This window comes from Equus quagga, chromosome 1, assembly GCF_021613505.1.
Source record: "Equus quagga isolate Etosha38 chromosome 1, UCLA_HA_Equagga_1.0, whole genome shotgun sequence".
Taxonomy (NCBI): Eukaryota; Metazoa; Chordata; class Mammalia; order Perissodactyla; family Equidae; genus Equus; species Equus quagga.
This window is the reverse complement of record NC_060267.1, coordinates 26766367-26786916: the sequence shown is the minus strand read 5'-3', so window position 1 is coordinate 26786916 and position 20550 is coordinate 26766367. Positions and strand designations below refer to the sequence as shown.

The 20550-nt window shown below is 37.9% G+C and overlaps 1 protein-coding gene across 2 annotated transcripts in view; it reads right to left on the bottom strand.

Moving 5' to 3' along the window:
* Positions 1-20550, bottom strand: part of SLC2A13 (solute carrier family 2 member 13) — a 273017-nt gene that overhangs the window by 11671 nt on the left and 240796 nt on the right. Inside the window, exon 7 of one of the 2 annotated variants that reach the window (XM_046681222.1) lies at positions 2375-2500. In XM_046681222.1, the coding sequence (XP_046537178.1) occupies positions 2375-2500 (126 nt within the window). Of the gene's footprint in view, positions 1-1658; positions 2501-20550 lie in introns of those variants that run through there. The other variant, XM_046681213.1, reaches the window with a different exon arrangement.

Sequence of the window (20550 nt, the reverse complement as noted above, 5' to 3'; positions counted from 1 at the left end):
GTTAGATGATATGTATTCTTTTTTAAAATTTTGTGAAACCACTGTACTGTTTTCCATAGTGGCTGCATCACTTTACATTCCTATCAACAGTGCACATGGTTTCCAGTTTCTCCACATCCTCCACAACAATTGTTTTTTTGATAGTAGCCATCCTAATGGGTATGAAGTGGTATCTCACTGTAGTTTTGATTTGCATTTCCCTAGTGATTAGTGACATAGAGCAGTTTTTCATGTAATTACTGGCCATTTGTAGATAGATCTTCTTTGGAGAACTAAATGATTTTTTAAAAATATTTTTTATTGAAATTTACCAACATATAGAAAAGCATGCTGATTGACTCAAAGTTTTGTTTCCAATAAATTATGGTTGATTATACAAATGGTTTTCCTTAGTTGAGACAATTCAGAGTTCATCAAAATCATCATATGATGTCCATCATGAATGGTATTACCATTCCACCCCATGTCCCTTCGGGAAATAGCTACAGTTAGAGATCAGGATATATGGCTATGAACTGCCTCAATACTGGCCCCTGAAATATCTATAAATAGTATATCTCAGATGTGAATCCAAGTAATGGTAGATTTTGCCCCGAGAATTCCATTGCAGGTAATCGTATAAAACCTATCAATCAACCAACAAACAAAAATACAATGAATGCTATTTTCCCTACAAATGGAAAATCTGTTGTAGGACTTTTTCATGGTGAACATATCCTGTCTTTTTTGCTTTCTTTCTATCACAGATTGAGGCAACCAACCGCAGTGGCCAAGCTGGGGTGAGGGCTGCTGCTCTGCACAGAGAAGAGTGAGGAAGCCTGTATTTTTTGGGTAAAGAGTTTGAGATTATCTAAGGATATTCTACAAATATAAAAGTTCTTCGTCTATTTTGTTTAGTTCTTTGTATTTTTTCTACTTAGGTATTATCTGTGCCTCACTTTTCTGTAGCAGTGTGTGCAGTCAAGGAATAATGGTATAAAAATATAAATAAAATATACGATTTAAGTTGAAATAAAAGAAGTAATATACATTTGTATTAAAAAGTTGTATAATTTGTTATTTTCAAAAAGAACAAAACTCCTATTTTGAGGCCTCTGACCTCTAGACGTCCTACTGAGGGTAAGAGAAATGTCCAATTTTAGTATCCCCTTACCATTAGTAGACATTTTTAATAAGTTTATAAGGTCATTCTGTGAAATAAAGGAAACTACATACACAGATTTCATAACATATTCATGATTCTAGACTAGTAACTTTCAGTTTTTTCTATTGAAAAAAGAATCATAAGGGTTAAAACTGTAAACTATTACATCCAGAAATATTTAATCAATTACTCCCTCTTGAAGCTTGACTGATGAAAATTACACACTGGGTGTTTTTAGAAGAAGCTCTTTCAACTTTTCATTTTAAGTAATAATTGCATTTCTTTTACATATTTCTTTGTAATTAGTGTATTTAAAATGTGGTCTGGGTTTTCACTCAACTACCATATGATTTATTCTACTTCTTTGGAGTAATTCTCTAATAAAATAATTAATGACAACAGCATAATGATTAATGATGATATATTATCCTTATAGCTCCTAGGAGATACAAGTGCTTTATTACAGATTTCATTGCCTTCATCAGTACTATGAGGCAGACAGGATGAGAGCACATTATTCCTTTTATGGGAATTTAAAACACAAAAGAGGTTTAAGTCATGTCAAATAATATTTGCATGTTTTCTATGTCCATGGATACGAATATTAGTTCATAAATGTGGGGAATTATTTGTTCTATACAAATATTTCATTTATGAGCCTACTACTAACCAAAGTGTTCTCTCAAAAAGAGAAAGGTTTACAGTTTCCCAGATTAATGACGTGCCAGTGATTACCAACTTTTATCCTTATTTTGCTTAATTTCATTAAACTCCAGGAAAGTATTTTAACAAAACAATAGTTCCATCAAAGAATTTAAAATGAGATTAATTAATTCTGACTTGACAATTTTCTGTCTTTCACTTAAGTTTGGGACTTTGGAAATTACTGGTATAGTTAAACAATACACAGCAGGAGAAATTGCCTTGGCAATATTTAGGAACACCAGCCTCAAGATCCAAATTCCTACAGCTTAGGGCAGAGGCGGGTCTGGAATGTGGACTTCCTGAAGTCTAGGCTTGAGTGCTTTCTACTCTAAGTTTATGAAACATACAGCTGCAATGTTTTGTACCTACTTTCATCAGTACATGCTGCAAAATAATGTCGTTATGAAGACCAGTTTAAAAGAAGTGTAGCCATGGACTTCAAGTGCAGTCACTCTGTAAGTTTAAAATTAACTGTCATTCTGAAATTTGATTGTATATTCTTATGGTGTGTAATGAGTGACATACCTGCCCCAGGCTGCCTCATTTGTGGATGCTTTATTAACTGGAACACAAGAAGAGTCAATGACAGTTGATTTGTTCATTTTGTAGCAGAAACCGCAGTCTGGATCCAACATACATTCATCACAGTAACTGGAAAATGAAAGAGTTACAGTCATGTTAGCAGAGACTATTGGTGCTCCTCTGCATTTTCCATTCTACTTTGCAGTCAGCTTGAGGCCACGCACAGGACTAGTTTTGGCGAGGGCAAAGTGACATGTGCCAAGGCAGATGAGAGCTGGCAGGTCTCTTCCGTCTCCCTCCTCTGGCTGCAGTAACTTCAGAAGCCACTTTGAGATGGAAAAGGCTTGGATCTGAGACACTGGATGCAGTAGAACCCCCATCCACCTGTAGCAAATAAATACTTGCTTTCCTATGCCACTGAGATTTGTTACCAAAGAATGGACTGGCCCACCATGCCCACCTGACTGGTTCCAAATTATACAAAAGCACTATTTCTCTTAACTGTCTCTGTCATGTACCATATCTTTTAAAAATGGACAATATTTTGTTGGTAATATATATGTATCCTGAACTGGAAAATTCAAATAATGAAAAAATTCTATCTAAAGAAAAAAGTTAAAAAACAAAAATACCACCCCCCAAATAATGGTCATGGTTAACATCTTGGTGGACATCTGTACCTTAACAAATATCTATTGAGTATCACCTATGTGTTATGCTTAATTTAAAAGAAGCTGGTGTAGGAAAAAAGGCTAACTTTTCTCTAAGTTAATTACATCTACAGGTTAGATCATGGGGCCATAATCAATTAATCATTGATTAATAGATTAATCATTCACCTAGCAGCAGTATCTTGACTGCAGAAAAATTCTAAAGAGGCAAAATCCTTTAGAGGGCAGAGTTTTCCCATCTAAGCCTACAGCATGCTTGTAAAATGAGTTTTCTTGCTGCCACCTCATTTGCTAGACAATTCTGGAGCACCGCACATACATGGCAGGCACATACAAGGCACTGGAGACACTAAGATGAATAAACCAAAGTCCCTGCTCCCTGGTAGAGAAAAGGCGAGGATGAGAAAGAGATACACAAGGAAATGATGTCAGCGCACTAGAAAATACTTACCAACTACTCTAGGGACAGAGGCCTGTTCATTTCCTGTAAGAGTGGGGGTAATTTCAGTGGTGATATTTGAACTGGATCATGAAAGAAATTCACCAAGCAAAGAGTCAGAGGAAAGGGCATTTCAGAGAACTGCTTATTTTACAATTAAGGATCAGTCAGTGCAGACTTCTTAAATATCCACTGTGTACAAGTAACTATACCCTGGAGAAACAGGGTAAGAACCACTGAAAGTTACCCAAAAAAGACATGATTCCTCAAAATCAACATACTTCTCTGATTCCTTTAGCTAAATGGAAAAACACTGGCATTGTTTAAAAATTAGACTATTATCATTTCAGCCTTCTTCTGTAAACTTTTCTTTTGCAAACAGCCATCCCTATTTTTAAAGGAGACTTCAGCCTTACACTAAAAGCAAAAAAGAGGCCTTTCAAAGCCTCGTGAAAGGTCAACGTACTTAAGAGAGGTGATACAGCACCGTAAATATAAAGCTGACCACACGCACTGTGATAAGCAAAATAAACAAAACAATAGAAAGTGATAGAAGTACTTTGAGCTTCTGGATTTGAGAAGTAGATGAAGCTAATTTGGAAAGGAAGATAATTCCTAGTAGTATTTTGTTTGTTTAGTCTGCCGGTACAAGGTGGAGTCTATCAACCTTGAATGCTCCAATGGCTTTAAATGATACTTATTTTGGAAAGGTCAACTCATCCATTTGCAGAGATATGACTCTACTTTATTTCTTTAAAAATAAGTAATTCCTATAAAAGGCCAAAAAACATAATGACAAAAGCTAAAAGGAACTGAGAACATGCTGTATGTGCGTGTCAGACACACGAGGTGTGATCTATAACGCTTCGCCTCCGCCATCACTCATGCAAACATGCAACTCTGACTACAGCTCCCCATTCTCCCAGCTTCATATTAGATGACCCCTACTCTGCCATGATCATTCATTCAACAAATACAAATATTTCACACTTACTGTGTGCCAGGCACTATTCCAGGGGCTGGGACACATTAGTGAACAAAACAGATTCCCTGCCCTCGTGGAGCTGATTTGTATATTAAACCTCCTGGTGACCCCGGTTAGTTGATCCCTCTACTTGCTCCCTGTTCAGTAGCTTTTCCTTTCTTTACTTCCATCCTTATCTAGCTTATTGACCACGGCCCATCATTTCAACATCCTAAATTTCCCTGCCCATTTATCTTTCCATCTCACCCATCTAGCAAAAATCCTAGCCATATATTTATGCAAACATTTGCCTTTCCTGTGCCTTCACCCACATACACAAATGCAGCTGAAGGAATCACACAACAGAGCAGATCAGTAGTCCCCTGTAATACACTACTACCAGCCTCAAAAGGATCCTCAACAGCCTGAAATTCTTAATGGTTTTCTGTAGTCAACTCCATACAAGGACTATTTCAGCCACCCTACACAAGGACTATTCTTCAAATCTCCAATGCTGCATTTCTCTTTAAGCTCTGCAAATGATGTTGACTCCAGCTTGACAGAGAAAATAGATGAAAGTGGTACAGATGGGAACTTAATAATTCTATAGCAAAAACATATAAACCATCCTACTTTCCTATGGTCCAGTTACAAAGACAAACTGTTCTTCTTACCTAACTTTTCCAACTTTTTTCCAACTTTTCTATGTGGGCTTTCATTCCATTCCATCTCCTTAGGCCATTTCAGACCCTTGTGATTACTGCCACTTCTTTCTCTTACACGTCCACTGTCTTAAGGTAGATGTTTAGGTTTTTGATTTGATATCTTTCTTCTTTTTTTAAACTTTCTTCTTTTTTAACATAGGCATTTATAGCTATAAATTTCCCTCTTACCACTGCTTTAGTTGCATCCCATATTTGGTATGGTGTGTTTTCATTTTCATTCATCTCAAACTACTTTCTAATTTCCTTTGTGATTTCTTCTTCGATCCACTGGATTGAGAAGTGTTACTTAATTTTCACATATGTGTGAATTTCTCAAATTTCTTTCTGTTAGTGATTTCTATTTTCACTTCATTGTGATCAGAGAACATACTTTGTATGATTTCAGCCCTTCTTAAATTTATTGAGGCTCATTTTATGGCCTGGCATTTGATCTTTCCTGGAGAATATTCCTTGAGCACTTAAGAAGAATGTATATTCTGTTGGTGGTGGAGTGTCCTCTAGATATGTTAGATATAGACAGTTTATAGTCAATACACTAACCTTAAAGAATCTTAACCCCTTGGTTTCTAACAGTCTTCACTTCCACTTAACTATGGCCACATCCTGGAAATTGTTATCATCTAGAACAGGGGTCAGCAAACTATAGCCCTTGAGACAAATCCAGACTACCACCTGTTTTTGAAAATAAAGTTTTACTGGAACACAGCCAGGCCCATTCGTTTACTTATTGTCTATGACTGCCTTCAAGTTTCAAGGGCAGAGATGAGAAGTACTAACAGAATCCAAAAGGCCTGCAAAGCCACAGATATTTACTATCTGGCCATTTACAGAGATTTTGCTGATACCCGATCTAGAACACATACACAGATCCCATATGCAGATTCTTCACTCCTTTTCTTCAAGATCCCTCAGTTCCTTACTCCTGAAAAGGACAACTGCTCTTCTACCTTAACCTTCCACACTTCTTTCTTCCTGATCTTTCATGGCTTTGCATCCTTTTCTGCCAAACTTTCATGGTAAATCCCTTTAAGTACTCTCACCAGACCCTCAAAGTCTTTGTACTTAGGTCCTTCTACACAGTCATCCTAAAAATTTTATGTTTGACTCTTTCCAACCATCTTTCTTCTTTCTTCCTTCATCTAGGTTGCTTTGTACTGGTGGAGAATTAACACAGCCAGGCACACTGATAAAAGTACACATTCACAGTATTCAACAGCAGCTGGATCCTCACTGCTGGCAGGGCACTTTCACCTGTCCCTATTCAGTGACTTTCCTCATTCCCACAACTGATATCCCAAACACTCACAACTCTTCTCCAACTCCAATCTTTATTCCCCCATAAATCTCTCAGAAGATGGCCTTGTCTTAGTTCACGGTGAAAACTGAAGGGACTAGGCGTGAACCTTCTCAACTTTAAACTCAGACATAAACAAAGGTATCTATAGGCATGTCTATCCTCACTTCTTTTCCTCCAGCCTCTGAAAAAGAGGTGTTCAAGGATCAACCTTCTACCAAGGCTTTTAATCTCACTCCCTCTGGTCTTCGCCAGGACCAACACCTTGTTCCACCGGTTACCTTCTTCTTTTTATACCGTCAAACCCCTCCCAGAACATCCCCCACAGCTTATGTGCAGTCAAGCCTTTCCCAAATTAAGAAAGCATTAAAAAACTATTCTTTCTACCAGTCTGTACCAGTTCACAGGGGTCACTCAGTAAAAAGGGGCCAAGTATTAAAAAGTGTTCTATTTCTTTGCCAACCCAGGAAGTGGGCCACTCTTTGGGAACTGATGTGGCCAGCTCTTATCTGGCCTTACAGCCTCTCAGGCTTCTGGAGGCAAGATAAGATTTCCTACCACTCCCTCATCCTTGACCTGGATTTTTTTTTTATTTCCACATATAGACTATTTTATGGCAAAATTCTCCCAAAAGTAACATTTCTAACTTCAACTTGACATTTAAAAGGTAACACAAAACTTTAAATATCCTGGAGAATCTGCTAATTGACCTTTTACAGAGAGCATATATCATAACTGTGGCTTTAACAAATGGCACTAAAAAAGGGAACAACTTCTGGAAATGGCTATTTTTTATTCATGATTTGTTCTTTAGGCTTTCTTGAACATGACCTAATCAATTTATGCAAGGTTTTCTAAATATAGAAGCTGAGAATTTAAATATATTGGCACCAAATCAATGCTCACAAGAATATTCTAAGCATAGGTTAAAACATTTTTTTGTGTGTGAAAAGCAGACTGGCATATTAGGCCCCCTTTACCCCTTTTACCGCGTGACCTGGGGTAAATTCTAAATCCTGGACTTCAGGTTTTTAATCCCAAGAGCACATGATCTCTAAGAACCCACCCAGTTGCAAGATTCTACATGAGAGAAAATGACAGAAATACATATACTCTAACTCTAAATTCACACAAACTCCAACAGTGTAAAACATATTAGAATGCTGTAACAGTGCACAAATATTTACTCTTACATATGGATTTCAAGGGCAGAAATTATACGTGTGCCCTACTTTAAGAAACTCTAAATTTAGAAAAGAAATGAATTAAAAGGATATTTACAAAAGGCCGATGCTTTATAAAAGAAATTGCTGAATGAATGAAATAAAATGAGGATTCCTCCTTACGGATACAAAATATTTTAAATTTAAGACAAATCAATCTGTAGTACAGTTGAAGGAGATGGTCTTCCTCTTCTCTGTGCACATCTCTCTTGTAGAACTTAGAATATTCTTTACTGAATGGTTTGCAAAATAGACTGTGAGGACTCCAGGGAGAAGGCCATGCTTACCAACTCAGTGTCTGCAGCACCCCACTGTGGGCTGCATCCCCAATACACGTTTGTTGAACGAATCACAGCATGACAGCTCCATAAATCAAGGCCTTACTGTAGGTTCATTAGCTTGTTTCTGCCCATTTATAAAGGATAATTTTTGAGGGTGGGTGGGTTGAAGTGAACATCTGAGTCATTTTTAGAATGAAATAAAGAGAAGGTAAAACTAATTGTCAGAGGGTACTTTAAGCTGAGCTCGGTTCTTCAATTGCCAGAGGCTAAAGCGTCCATTTGCAAACATTCCTTCCACAACCCAAATGGAACTGGTTAGTAATTCTGATAACTCACTTTCAGAAACACCAGCTGCAAGGGCCAATTTCCTTGAAGCCTGAAGAATAGAGCCACAGAAAGATAAAGCCCTCTTTTAAATCACGGCCTACAAAATTTCATAGTAAAAGGACATTACGATATTTAGAGAGAATTTGTGGTAAATAAGTGTGCCCAGAATTCACGCCATTGTTCTCGATTGTGGATACTTGTCACTTGGGGAGATCATACAATAGGCAATGATGCTGCTTTTCTATGAGATGAAACTGCTGGGGGAAATGAATGCAGAGCAGACTAGAAACTCTAATAGAAAATGGGAAAATATATAATCCGGACAATAATTTCAATTAGAACCAAACAGTTCTTTTCTTGCTCATTGAAGGGAACAAAGATTTAACTTTTCAATCTCTAACCTTTCTTTTCAGAAAGAGAGAAAAATAAGCATGGACATATTTAGTACTAAACTGGTTCTAAAACTTTAAAATGTTTCCAATTAAAGTAAAAAAAGAGCAGAATAAAAGGCAGCTTAGTGCTAAGGGAGAGAAAGGATGGCCTATTTTCATGAAATCAATCGTTTACATGTTTCACATGGCACCCACGGTCTTAACCGAATGTGCTCTCTTCTCTCTCCTCAGAAAATCTTTTAAAAATCTGGGTTAATTTGGAACATTTTTAGTTTCCATTCTGTGAAGTCAAGTGTGAACTGGGCCCTCTAGAAAATGGTCCATTTGCTTTTAAGTATGTCTCATTAAACTCAATGAGATGGAGCGTTAAGAACAGTGTTTGGTCTTAAAATGCCTTTGTGGTGTGGCCTACATTTCCGAAAATCAGTGGTGGCACATGCAGGTGTTAGGGTGCTGTGTTGCCACAGGTCCACTTTCATTGTCTGTGGGTAACTGTGCTCACTCACTCGTTCCTTATGCATGAATCTGTGTACCGACTTTGTGCAATAATGTCACTCTCCCTCCTGTGACAGCTATTCTAAACTTTCCCTACTCTTCACTATCCCTTCCTCAGTCTGAACTGCTCCCGCTGCTTCCAGCAGGTGACTCGGAATCCAATTTACTAGAGAACACCCTTACTTGGGGGACGACCTGCCTTGCCTGTAGTCCCCTGCAGGACCAGATTTCTACTCGAGAACAGTAGGCCCCCCTTATCTGCGGTTTCACTTTCTGCAGTTTCAGTGGCCTGTGGCGAACCACAGTCCAAAATATTAAATGGAAAATTGAAGAATAAACAATTCGTAAGTTTTAAATTGTGTGCTGTTTTGAGCAGTGCGATGAAATCTCTCACTGTCCTGCTCCATCCCGCCTGGGACCTGAATCATCCCTTTGTCCAGCAGATCCATACTGTATACACTACCCGCTCGTTAGTCACTTAGTAGCCGTCTTGGTTATCAGATCGACTGTCGCAGTATCACAGTGCTCGTGTTCAAGTAATCATCGACATTGTCTGCTCCTGACATCTGACCATCGACACTGTCACGTCTGATGTGTTGTCAGAAGGTCAATTGTAGTCTAACGCTACATCACGATGCCTACATCATTCACCTCACTTCATCTTCTCATGTGGGCATTATACAGTCTCACATCATCACAAGAAGTAGAGGGTGACTACCGTACAAGAAGATAGTTTGAGACCACATTCACATAACTTTTATTATAGTATATTGTTATAGTTGTTCTATTTTATTAGTTATTGTTGTTAATCTCTCACTGTGCCTAATTTATAAATTAAACTTTATCAGAGGCATGCACATATAGGACGAAAACATAGTGTACGCAGGGTTTGGTACCATCCAGTTTCAGCCATCCACTGGGGGGCTTGGAAAGGGTCCCCCACAGATGAGGGGGGACTGCCGTGCTATAAAGAGAGCGCCAGGACACCTGCCTTCTTTCTCAGCCAGAGTGTAGATGTCAGGTGATTTCTTCTCCCCATTTGGACTGTGTAAGTAGGGAACTCATAAGAATCAAAAGAAAAATTCTAGGGGACTTAAATCAATGTTTGGAAATTAATTTAAAAAGCTGGGGACCTCCTGGAACTGATTTCATGAAGCAAGTCATGCCTCACTACTCCATTAAAGCTGATCCCACAGAGACTGCCAGTGATCTCATTGCTAACTCTGGGCAACTGTCTCTCCTAATCTTAATTCGTCACTCAGTAATAGCATTTCCTAAAAATCTTCTCATCCCTTGACCCTGCTCCCTTTGCATTTCTTTCATATCGCAGACTGCTGCATCTTAGTCTTTTCTTTCTCCTCTTGGTTCTTTCTCCTTTGGTTCTGTTCTTGGCAATCTTCTTTCATTATTCCGTACGCTTTTTCTGGGAACCATCAGCCTTACATGATCATTACTACCACTGAGGCGGTGAGACTCCACGACCTGTTCTCCAGTTTGCTTCTCTTCCGTAAGTGCCAGACCCATAGTCACAACTGTCTGATTTTCTGGATGTTTCACAAGAACTTCAAACTTAACACACCTACAGTTCAATCTTTGGCTTTCCTATCAAACCTACTGTTATTCTGTGTGACACAAGTTAAAAACCTGAGCGTGCTCCGAGACCACTCACATTTAACTGGCTATGATTCCATCAAGTCTATCCCCAAAGTACGTTTGGTTCCCTCCACTCTCCACTCTTACCACCTCTCACCTGAACTCTTCCAAAAGTCTTCTAACGAGTCCTCCTGCTTCTAGACTCCTTCTACTCCAACTTCTCCACTGCCTTAAATCTAACCTGACCAGAACTCTCTCCTGTCTAAATGCTGCAACAGCTTTCCATTGCCTATAGGATGAAGACCAAACTCCCTACTACGGCATGATCTAGCCCCTTCTTATCTTGTCAGTCTTTTCTTGCTGTTTCTCCACAGGTGCCCTACAAACTGCAGAATTCAGAATATGACACGCTCTTATGTTTCTCCTCGTATTGTTTTCTCTGTCTGGACTATTACTTTCCACCTTTGTTTCCCTACACATTTGCTTCAAGGCTCATATTTGGCATCCCCTCCTCTGTGACAATTCCTGACCCCAGCAGAATCAGATGCATGCATCACTATGCTGTCAGGATCACAAGCGTCTACTATTATTACTGCGCATCCATTATTTCTCTCAGAGTTTGTGATTAGTTTGCCTTCTTTCCTACACTGTGACCTTCTCAAGGCAGAGACTTTTGTCTTGTACATCTTTTATTCCTAGTGACTTCCATGTTGCCTGATAGATGAGTGCTCAATAAATACCTGTTGAATAAGTAAGGAGATGAATATATCCCTTATATTCACAGCAGATTTGGTAATTCTCTCTGTAGTTTATTAGAGAAGTTACAGCTTGTTCTCTACATCTTGGTCCATGAAATCACTGGATTGAGGCTTGAATCAAGCTGTGAATTATTCCTTATAATTCATGGCTTTCAGATCAAATCCATGTACAACTATCTGGAACCTTCTGGAACAAGGTCATAGTTCTCATCTCTTCCCCTTAGAAACTGAGACTAAGAATACAATGTCTTTCTGAGTTAAGAGGCAAAAAATAATTGACAGCAGTGAGGCCTGCAGACTAAAAGCAATCACAGGCTCTTGTGCTTTGGCACTATAAATAGGGCAAATGTAGCCTATTGGTCACAGGGGTTGTTTTTAAACATTTACTGGTACTTTAGGCTTTAATTTCTAGTAACTAATTGTCTAATCTTTTTGTATGAATTCTTGGATTGGTTCTCCCATTTCATCTGAGAAAAGTGCACCAATAAACTCTCAACGGGAAGGGAGGGAGAAGAGCGCTTTACGTGCCAAGCCTGTGACCTTCAACAGGCCTAGGTGTTTTCCTGCACAAACCTTTGATCAACAGAGTTCAAAACAAAAACCTCAGTTCCAACTTTGCAAATATAAGATGGCATGTACATACGTATGTTCATATATGTACATATGTGTATTTAGGTAAGTAAATGTGTACATTTTATATATACACATAAACAACTTTTTCAGTCAATAAATTGAGAGTTAATTTAGACTGACAATGCAATTTGGTAATCAACCCATAGGCACTCAAATACCATCTAATTAGTGTGCAACATGCCACTTTGAAGGAAAAAAAAGTGATTAATCTTCCCTGGTGACAGTGTACATTATTCATTATTGAAGAGACAGAAAACAAATATTCGAAGGAACATTTAAGAGACTGGAATTTTTAGGTTTGCTAACAGACCATGTCAATTAGTAACTGTAGATGTGAAGAGGAGTTTGGAGGGTAAGTTTTATCACGAGACTTGGTGTGGCTGTCTCACAGACAGCTCACCACGTGAAGAGCGCCGCACTAAATAATTACCTGTTCTTATTTAATCCTTATTTTGGCTTTATGAGAGAGGATTTCTTTTCTCCTTTTCTAGATGAGAAATCTGAGATTTAGAGAGATTAAGCTATCTGAGCCAGGCCACACAGCTAAAATGTGGCAGAGCTGAGATTCAGATCTAAGTGTGTTAACTCCAAACACCCAGATTTTCATAAGAAGTTTCTTTAAAGGAAAACAGGCTATCAATTTTAAAGGAAATAGGCTAAAATTAAAATTGGAAAGAAAAAATAACTATGGTTTCTATAGCAGTGTAAGATTTACAAAATATTTTCATACATATTGTGTCATCTGCTCTTTCCAACAACCCAGTGAGGTATGCATTAGCATTCCTATCTTACAGATGAGAAAACCAAAGCTCTGAAAAGCCGAGAGAAGTCTCTAATGCAAGCTCTCTGACTCTAAGTGCAAATTTTATTCTACTTAGGCTTTAGTTGGTTGAAATGTGAAGTTACGCCTTTGGGAAAACTGATTAGCATAGTGAAGATACTGACATTGTGACAGATAAAAGAAATATTAATTGAGCACAGATGATTTGGAATCTGCTGTTGTCTTGTGTCGATGGCATATGAAGCATGGCTACACTCCCGGCAAAATGAAGGCAGAATGGTCAACACTTCATGTGGAAAAGTAGTGACCACTGTGACACATTATTTCTTTCTAATTAACTTTTTCTTTTTAAAGATTGGCAACTGAGCTAATAACTGTTGCCAATCTTTTTTTTTTTAATTGCTTTTTCTCCCTCAATCCCCCCAATACATAGTTGTATATTTTAGCTGTGGGTCCTTCTAGTTGTGGCATGTGGGATGCCGCCTCAGCATGGCCTGGTGAGCAGAGCCATGTCCACGCCCAGGATCCGAACCAGCAAAACCCCAGGCTGCCAAAGTGGAGCATACAAACTTAACCACTCAGCCAGAGGGCCGGCCCCTAATAAACTTTTTTTATTGAGATAAAACTCACATAACATAGAATTTACTATTTTAACCATTTTGAAGTTTCCAATTCAGTAATTTTTAATGTATTCAGATTTGCACAACCATCACCAGACTATCCAATTCCAGAACACTTCCAACGCCCAAAAATAAATAAACCCTATATCTCCCAATTTCCATCTGTCATCATCTCTTGGCAACAACTAATCTACTTTGTGTCTCGATAGATTTCCCTATTCTGGACATTTCCTACAAATGCAATCATACAATATGTGGTCTTCTGTTTCTGGCTTCTTTCATTTAGCATAATGTGTTCAAGGTTCATCCATGTGGTAGTACTTCTTTCCTTTGTACAGCTGTGTAATATTCCATCGTGTGGATACATTTTTGTTTATCCATTCATCAGTTGATAGAACTGTTGGGTTATTTCTGCTTTTTGGCTATTGTGAATAATTCTGCTATGAACAGGTGTATACAAGTTTTTGTGTGAACATGTTTCTTTTCTTTTTTTTTTTTGAAGAGGGTTAGCCCTGAGCTAACATCCACTGCCAATCCTCCTCTTTTTGCTGAGGAAGACTGGCCCTGAGCTAACATCTGTACCCATGTTCCTCTACTTTATACATGGGACGCCTGCCACAGCATGTGGCTTGATAAGCAGTGCATAGGTCTGCACCTGGGATCTGAACTGGCGAACCCTGGACCACCAAAGTGGAGCATGTGAACTTAACTGCTGCACCACCGGGCTAGCCCCTGAACATATGTTTTTAATTCTCTTGGGTATATGCTTAGGCGTGGAACTGCTGGGTCTTACAGTAACTCTATGTTTAATGTCTTGAAAAAATGCCAAACTATTCCATGCACACTTTTTGATATTTGATTGTTAACCAACTGTATTGGTACAGATATAGTCTTCAGTGTTGTCAATTTTTCCAACGCAGTGGTAGAAATGGTCCATTGAAGAATTGCGTCATTTTTAATGGGCATAACTGAAGGAGATGTTTTCAAGACAACAATGCTATCTATTACTTATAGTAGTGATTTAATCAGCAAAATGAAAATTATTTATGGCTTTTGCAGAAAGAATGATAGGGAATCTTTGCCAATATAAAACAGCAAATACATTGTGGAAGATATAAATACAGTTCACCAATATCTAGTTGCCCACCACTTCAAGGTTATAGAAGATTAAAATCCTCTGCCCTCTTGAAGTTAGGAGCAGCCAAATGACTAGTTGTGGCCAGACAATGTGAGTGGAAGTAAGAATTGTAGGCCAAAAGCTTTTAATTGCTGGCACTGAACGCTCCAGCTCTCCATTTCAAGTCTGTGATGAATCTTGACTTGAGGGAAGAGGGGCATCACAAAATGGCGGAGGTTCCCTTAGCCTGGATCTCTAGGACATGAGCAGAGCCTTCCTTGCTTTAAACCACTAAGATTTTGGTGTTTTTGTTTGTGTGTGTTGTTGTTATATTACTAATGCCTATTTTGGGCTGACTGCTATACCAACTCAACTTATTTGTGTAGCATTCTGGTTTTCAGCTTAAATAGTAATACGATTATTGGCACAGGCTTAAAAAGCTACCAGCACACTTTTTTTTTTTTTATCAAAGCATTACAAACTGATCACTGTCTCGTTGACAGATACTTTATATGTAGGTAACAGAGATTTACCAAAATAATAATAAATAAAAATAATGTAAGAACACAGTTTTGTTTGGGGCTCATCATCACCATTTGAAAACTCTTTTATATAAGCTTTAGTTTATATCTTTGTATCAACGCTGTTGTGTCCCTACAAAGCTGTGTAACACACACTCTTCCTGCAACATGCATTTAACTATTCGCACTACCTGATATCAGTTGCTGATTTCTGCATATTGCTCCAAACACCAACTCTTCTACTTATTGAGAACTTCCTGATATTTCAAGTCACAGGGTATGTAGAGAGTCCTTGTTGACCTCGCAGTTTGGATCACATTTGACACCACAGTTTGACAGCATGGAGTCAAAGTTTAACTTTAAGTACCACACTGAGTGCTTAAAGAGGGACTTTAAGGAAGTGGACACTGAGGGACACTTCCTTTCATTAGTATGGTAATATTGTTAAATGTAATGGTAAAATTCTTAATAGCAACTCATAAATATCCTTCTGTGCAGAGAAACCATAACTACAAATATTCTCTGTTCTGAAGCTTTTCAGAATTAGAATATAAAAGTTTAAAAGCGATTCAGGGTAACCTTTTCAGGTGAGAGAACATCCATCTGTTTAATATATAAAATGTAAATAACTAAGTAATCAAGAAAGCACGGTATCTGCTACTGAAGCATTTTGTATTCAGTACCCATGAAGACCAAACTCTTGTAAACATATCTGGATCCTCAGGCACGCATCGAGCTGTCAACGCTACTTCCAGGGCACGGAGAGAGCAAGTGAGGTGTAAACTCAGCTCAGGGTCTGAGTCTTTCATGGGCTTTGGAAATTACATTATTTCCTCATTTCAGATTAAAATGAAAGTAAGGAAATAAAGAAGGAAAATTTCACTTATTTTCTAAAGTAGTTAATTTTTCCTTGAAATATTATGGGGAGTCTGTCTCCAGCAAATACGCCTGAGAAATATTCCTCTTCAGAACAAGTGAATTGAAAAGACTGTGCTGGTTTTTAATACGCACTTAAATAAATTCATGACTTTGAAAATCAAAAAGGAAAATTAAACCAAAACACCTGCTAAGTAGTTACAAATGATTTCTAAATTATGAATTTGGAAATGGGGATCAACTTTTATTCTGAACTAGTTAATGTTTACTGTTTGGAGTATCACTAATTGAAATTTAAGTATACAGTGTCTGCATCCTTTGTGAATGTATGGTCACATTCATTTTAATATATTTTCTTTAAGTCAACATAAAAAAAGAGGTTGTTTTAAAGCAAGCACTTTATTTTTTTTTAACCTATCTGTGCAAACAGTTCTTAAAATTGCCTCTCTTTTGGGGACCTGTTTTTGTTCATTTATTTGCTTTGATAATTGATGGTGTATTTTTAAGTATTGCGCAAGTATCTCTTTATGCACCAAGAAAGAAACTTTTATATTTTTCATCAAATCCTACAACACCTGGCACTATGCTTATCACACTGTAAGTGCTTCATATAGAGACAGCAAAATCAAAAGGACAAATACATTGTGGCTTACATGGCCTTGCTTATCAGTTCTTCCACAGTTACTTGGAGGGCTTTCTGATTTTGATAGGAAATGATATGCTTGAATGTGAAGGACAAAGTGAGTTTTGCTTAGAGAGTGAGAGAGAGAAATCAGTCCCTGGGGCCCCAGAATGATCTTTGATTTGGAAGCTGTGCTGTGTGATAGAGATGAAACGACAGAGCCCAGAAGTCATCTCCCTGTATATCATCACGTCCTTCGACGCCTGCAACTCTATTTAGTGGAATCGTGTGCTCTTACAACTAGAACCTGCCACACTGACAGGATTTCACAAAATTAAAAAGAATTCAAGGTGGGTGAAACGAATAGGAATCAGTAAAGTGATGTCGGTGTGGGGGTGGGGAGTGTCAAAATACTAATATCAGCACACAGTGTCTTCTCTTTAAGGAAAATATTCAGGTTCACATATAAAATTCATCTCCACAACTAGAGGAGGAAGCTAAGAAGAGAGTGGCTTTCATGGTCTTCATTTCCTCATCTGAGAGTACAGATATAGTCTAATTTGCCTGAAGGGTATTTCTTTGTAAGTGCATCTCATCTATATTTGCTTCTTGTCTTAAATTACTTTTTCCATATTCATCTATCTATGTAACAGAGGCCTTAAAAACAACACTCATCCAAAACAAACAAAACAAAATAAAAATTACAATTCAACTTGGATCAGATACTCATATTCAAAACTATGTGCTTAAGATTGTTCTGCTCTAAGGAAACTCTAGGTGGTGAACTGTTTAAAATATTTCAGAATGATTTTACTTTATCTTAAGCACTTGTTTTTATATCGAAGATGTTCTATGATGATCCTTAAAATGGCAGAAAAAGAATTTTCTGAGCTGCATAAATACAGGTAAATGAAAATAAATGAGCAAAATTTTTAAAAATCTTTAGGTCCCAAATAGACTACAATTCACAAAAAAAGATTTCTCAGAAAAAGAATTTCAATTTCAGTGAATGAAGGAAAACACAGAAACATAGGTATTTTTAGATATACTGCCCTTTAATCATAGGAATTATTGTCCTCTTCCCAAAGGGCATTTGACACCCTCTCCAGGCAGTAGGAGCAGCCCACTGCTTGAGTGGTACATTTCAGAACAAAGAGCGTAGTGGTTAAGGGCTGGGTTCTTAATTAAAGCTCAGTTCTACTGTCTGCCAAACCACATGAAATTCTGTAATTCACTTAACTTCTTTAAGCCTCAGCATCATTAGTAAAATGGGGGAAATAATAGCATCTACCTCAGTTTTGCTGGAGGATAAAGGAGAATCCATGTAAAGCTCTTAACACAATGGTTGGAACAAAGGTGATTATATAATAAATCGTGGCTGCCATGACTATTCCTTTTCAATAAATGAGCAAATATTTTACCCATATATGAAAAAGGGCAGCTGTTTTACTGGTTTACAAGACCTAAGAAATAGGACAAATGAAAGAGATTTTAATGGTTCTTTCTCTATTGCAAAGCTGAAGGCAAATTAGTTAAGAGGGTCATATTTTTTGTCACTGCAAGAAATGCTGCAAATATGACCTTAGACTTTTAATCACTATAAAGAGAACTAAACCATGAAAGTGGGTAGAACCCTATCTGGTCAATTAACTTATCCTTTCTGCTGTCAAGCAGAACCACTCATAAATGGCCCATAAAGTTAACATATTGCCTATCTCTACTGATGTGTCAAAGACTGCTACTAGTTTATCCCTATATCCATTTTTTGCTTCCTCCTTTGTAAGAGAATCAATTCTTAACTGGGATCATTACATCCCCCGGTTCTTCTTCCAACTGCTAAATAAAATAATATATTTCCCAGTCTCCATTACAACTGGATACGGCCATGGGGCTAACTCTGGCCTCTGAGAAGTACCGTGTGGGATTTCAGAAAGACTTCAAAGGAAGCTGATTGAGCTTGGAAGCATTGCTCCTTCTACATTTTCTCCTTCTGGCCTGTTCCAGACGTGACTGTGGAGCTCCTGCAGCCATCCTGGACCATCCTTGTGAACTTGTGAAGAATACTTATGTGAGAACAGCAAAAAGACGGGAGCCTGGATCCCTCATGATGCGAGGTCTAGCACATTTGTTCCAACTCCCTACCTTTTAATTTATTTTACATGAGAGAGAAAGAAACTTCTTTCTTGTTTAGGCCATTTATTTTGGGTTCTTCTGTTATATATAGCCAAACACAATACCTAACTGATACAAGAATATTTTTTTAAATGCTTGACATATTTTTGCTCATTTCTAAATATATTCTAAAATATCAGCTTCTACTCAAGTTCCGACATCTCTCTAAAGATATGAGACTTGGGTATGGGTTTAAAAAGTAAATAAAAGCCATTCTAAGTTAGAGCCAACTCCTGACAAGTGGCTATTTCTCATATCTTATTTCCCTAAGAGCTGGGACAATAACTAGTAAATGGTTAGTATTCAGTAACGTAGGCCTTAGAGAGACGGAAAAGTGGGGAAGTGTCCCTAATAGTGTCTCTGTACATACAACTGATTGCGAATCTGTAATACTGATTCTCCCCAGGGCTTCAGTCAATGTTTAGAGGTGAATGGGGCATTTAACAAGCACACTGGTTCCTTCAAGCTACGCGGACACCACAAAAGGTGACCTAAAAAAATCTCTGAGTTAATGCCTCACTCCATTAATCTCACCCACCCAAGAATGGCTGAGCCTCCATGGCAGAGCACTGCCTCTTATCTTCGAGACTTGAGCTCGGTACTGACAGTGACGGTGAGTGCTCTAGCTTGTCGAGGTTATTTTGCTTTGTGATTCTGTTTTTCGAGGTGCTCATGACACTATCTGTCTTACCTCAGCACCTCCCTGATTGAGGTGGTAAATTGTTCCTTTATGACTCTTCCTTATAGGGTAACTGTGTAGCCAAGCTTCTTTTTTTAGTGCTACAATTCTGTTGCTCCGATTTCTCTCTGACAGGATAATTACCAAGTTTGTCTCTCTCGGAGTCGCACAGATTCATGTTTATTTGAGTTTCATTTATGTGTAAATTTCTTAGCTTTTTCTAGCGTATGTTCAATTTGTTGCTTTCGTCTTTTAATACTTTAATCTTCAAAGACCTTCTGGATCCTCAGCTACATTCAGAATTATATGGCCATTCTCCTCTTTTTTTTTTTTTCCTGGTTAGATTTCAAAGCTCTACTGATTTTTTAAAAAATATTCTCTTGGGGGTATGATTTTTTCTCCTGTTTTTGTTATTAGTATATATAATTTTACTTTAGTCCTGCAGTTTAAAATCTTTAGATTCTTGTGTCTTTCCACATCTTCCTTGATAACTCAATTCAAATTGAGTTTATCAGAACAAAACAGACAAGTGCTGAAAGCCAAATGCACGAATCCAATCATATGGAAATGAAGCATCATCAGAGTATCTCCAGACTTGAAGAGCTGTTTACAGGGTACTGCAAGGGGCTTGTTCCAGAACCTTCCATTAGCTGAGGTAGGCATAAGATTGACAGAAAAAGCTCTTATTGAATTTCCAGATCAGTTTATGTAATTATTGCAGTTACAGAGGAAAATATACAAGCCAAAACCACAGTCATGCACATATCAGGTCTCAGTCCCTGGTTAAATCAGTAAACAAGTACCTTATATAAGATACGATGTTAGTTGCTAGGTATATAAGACACAAAGAAGAGAAGAAAAAGAATGAAAGAGAAAAAACATAATTTCTGCTCTCAAGTCACAAATTCCTATTTCGGAAGACAAGCCGTAAAAAGTGAGTAGTTAAACAATATTAACAAATAACATTACAAGTCATTCCAGTCACCAAGACCTGAC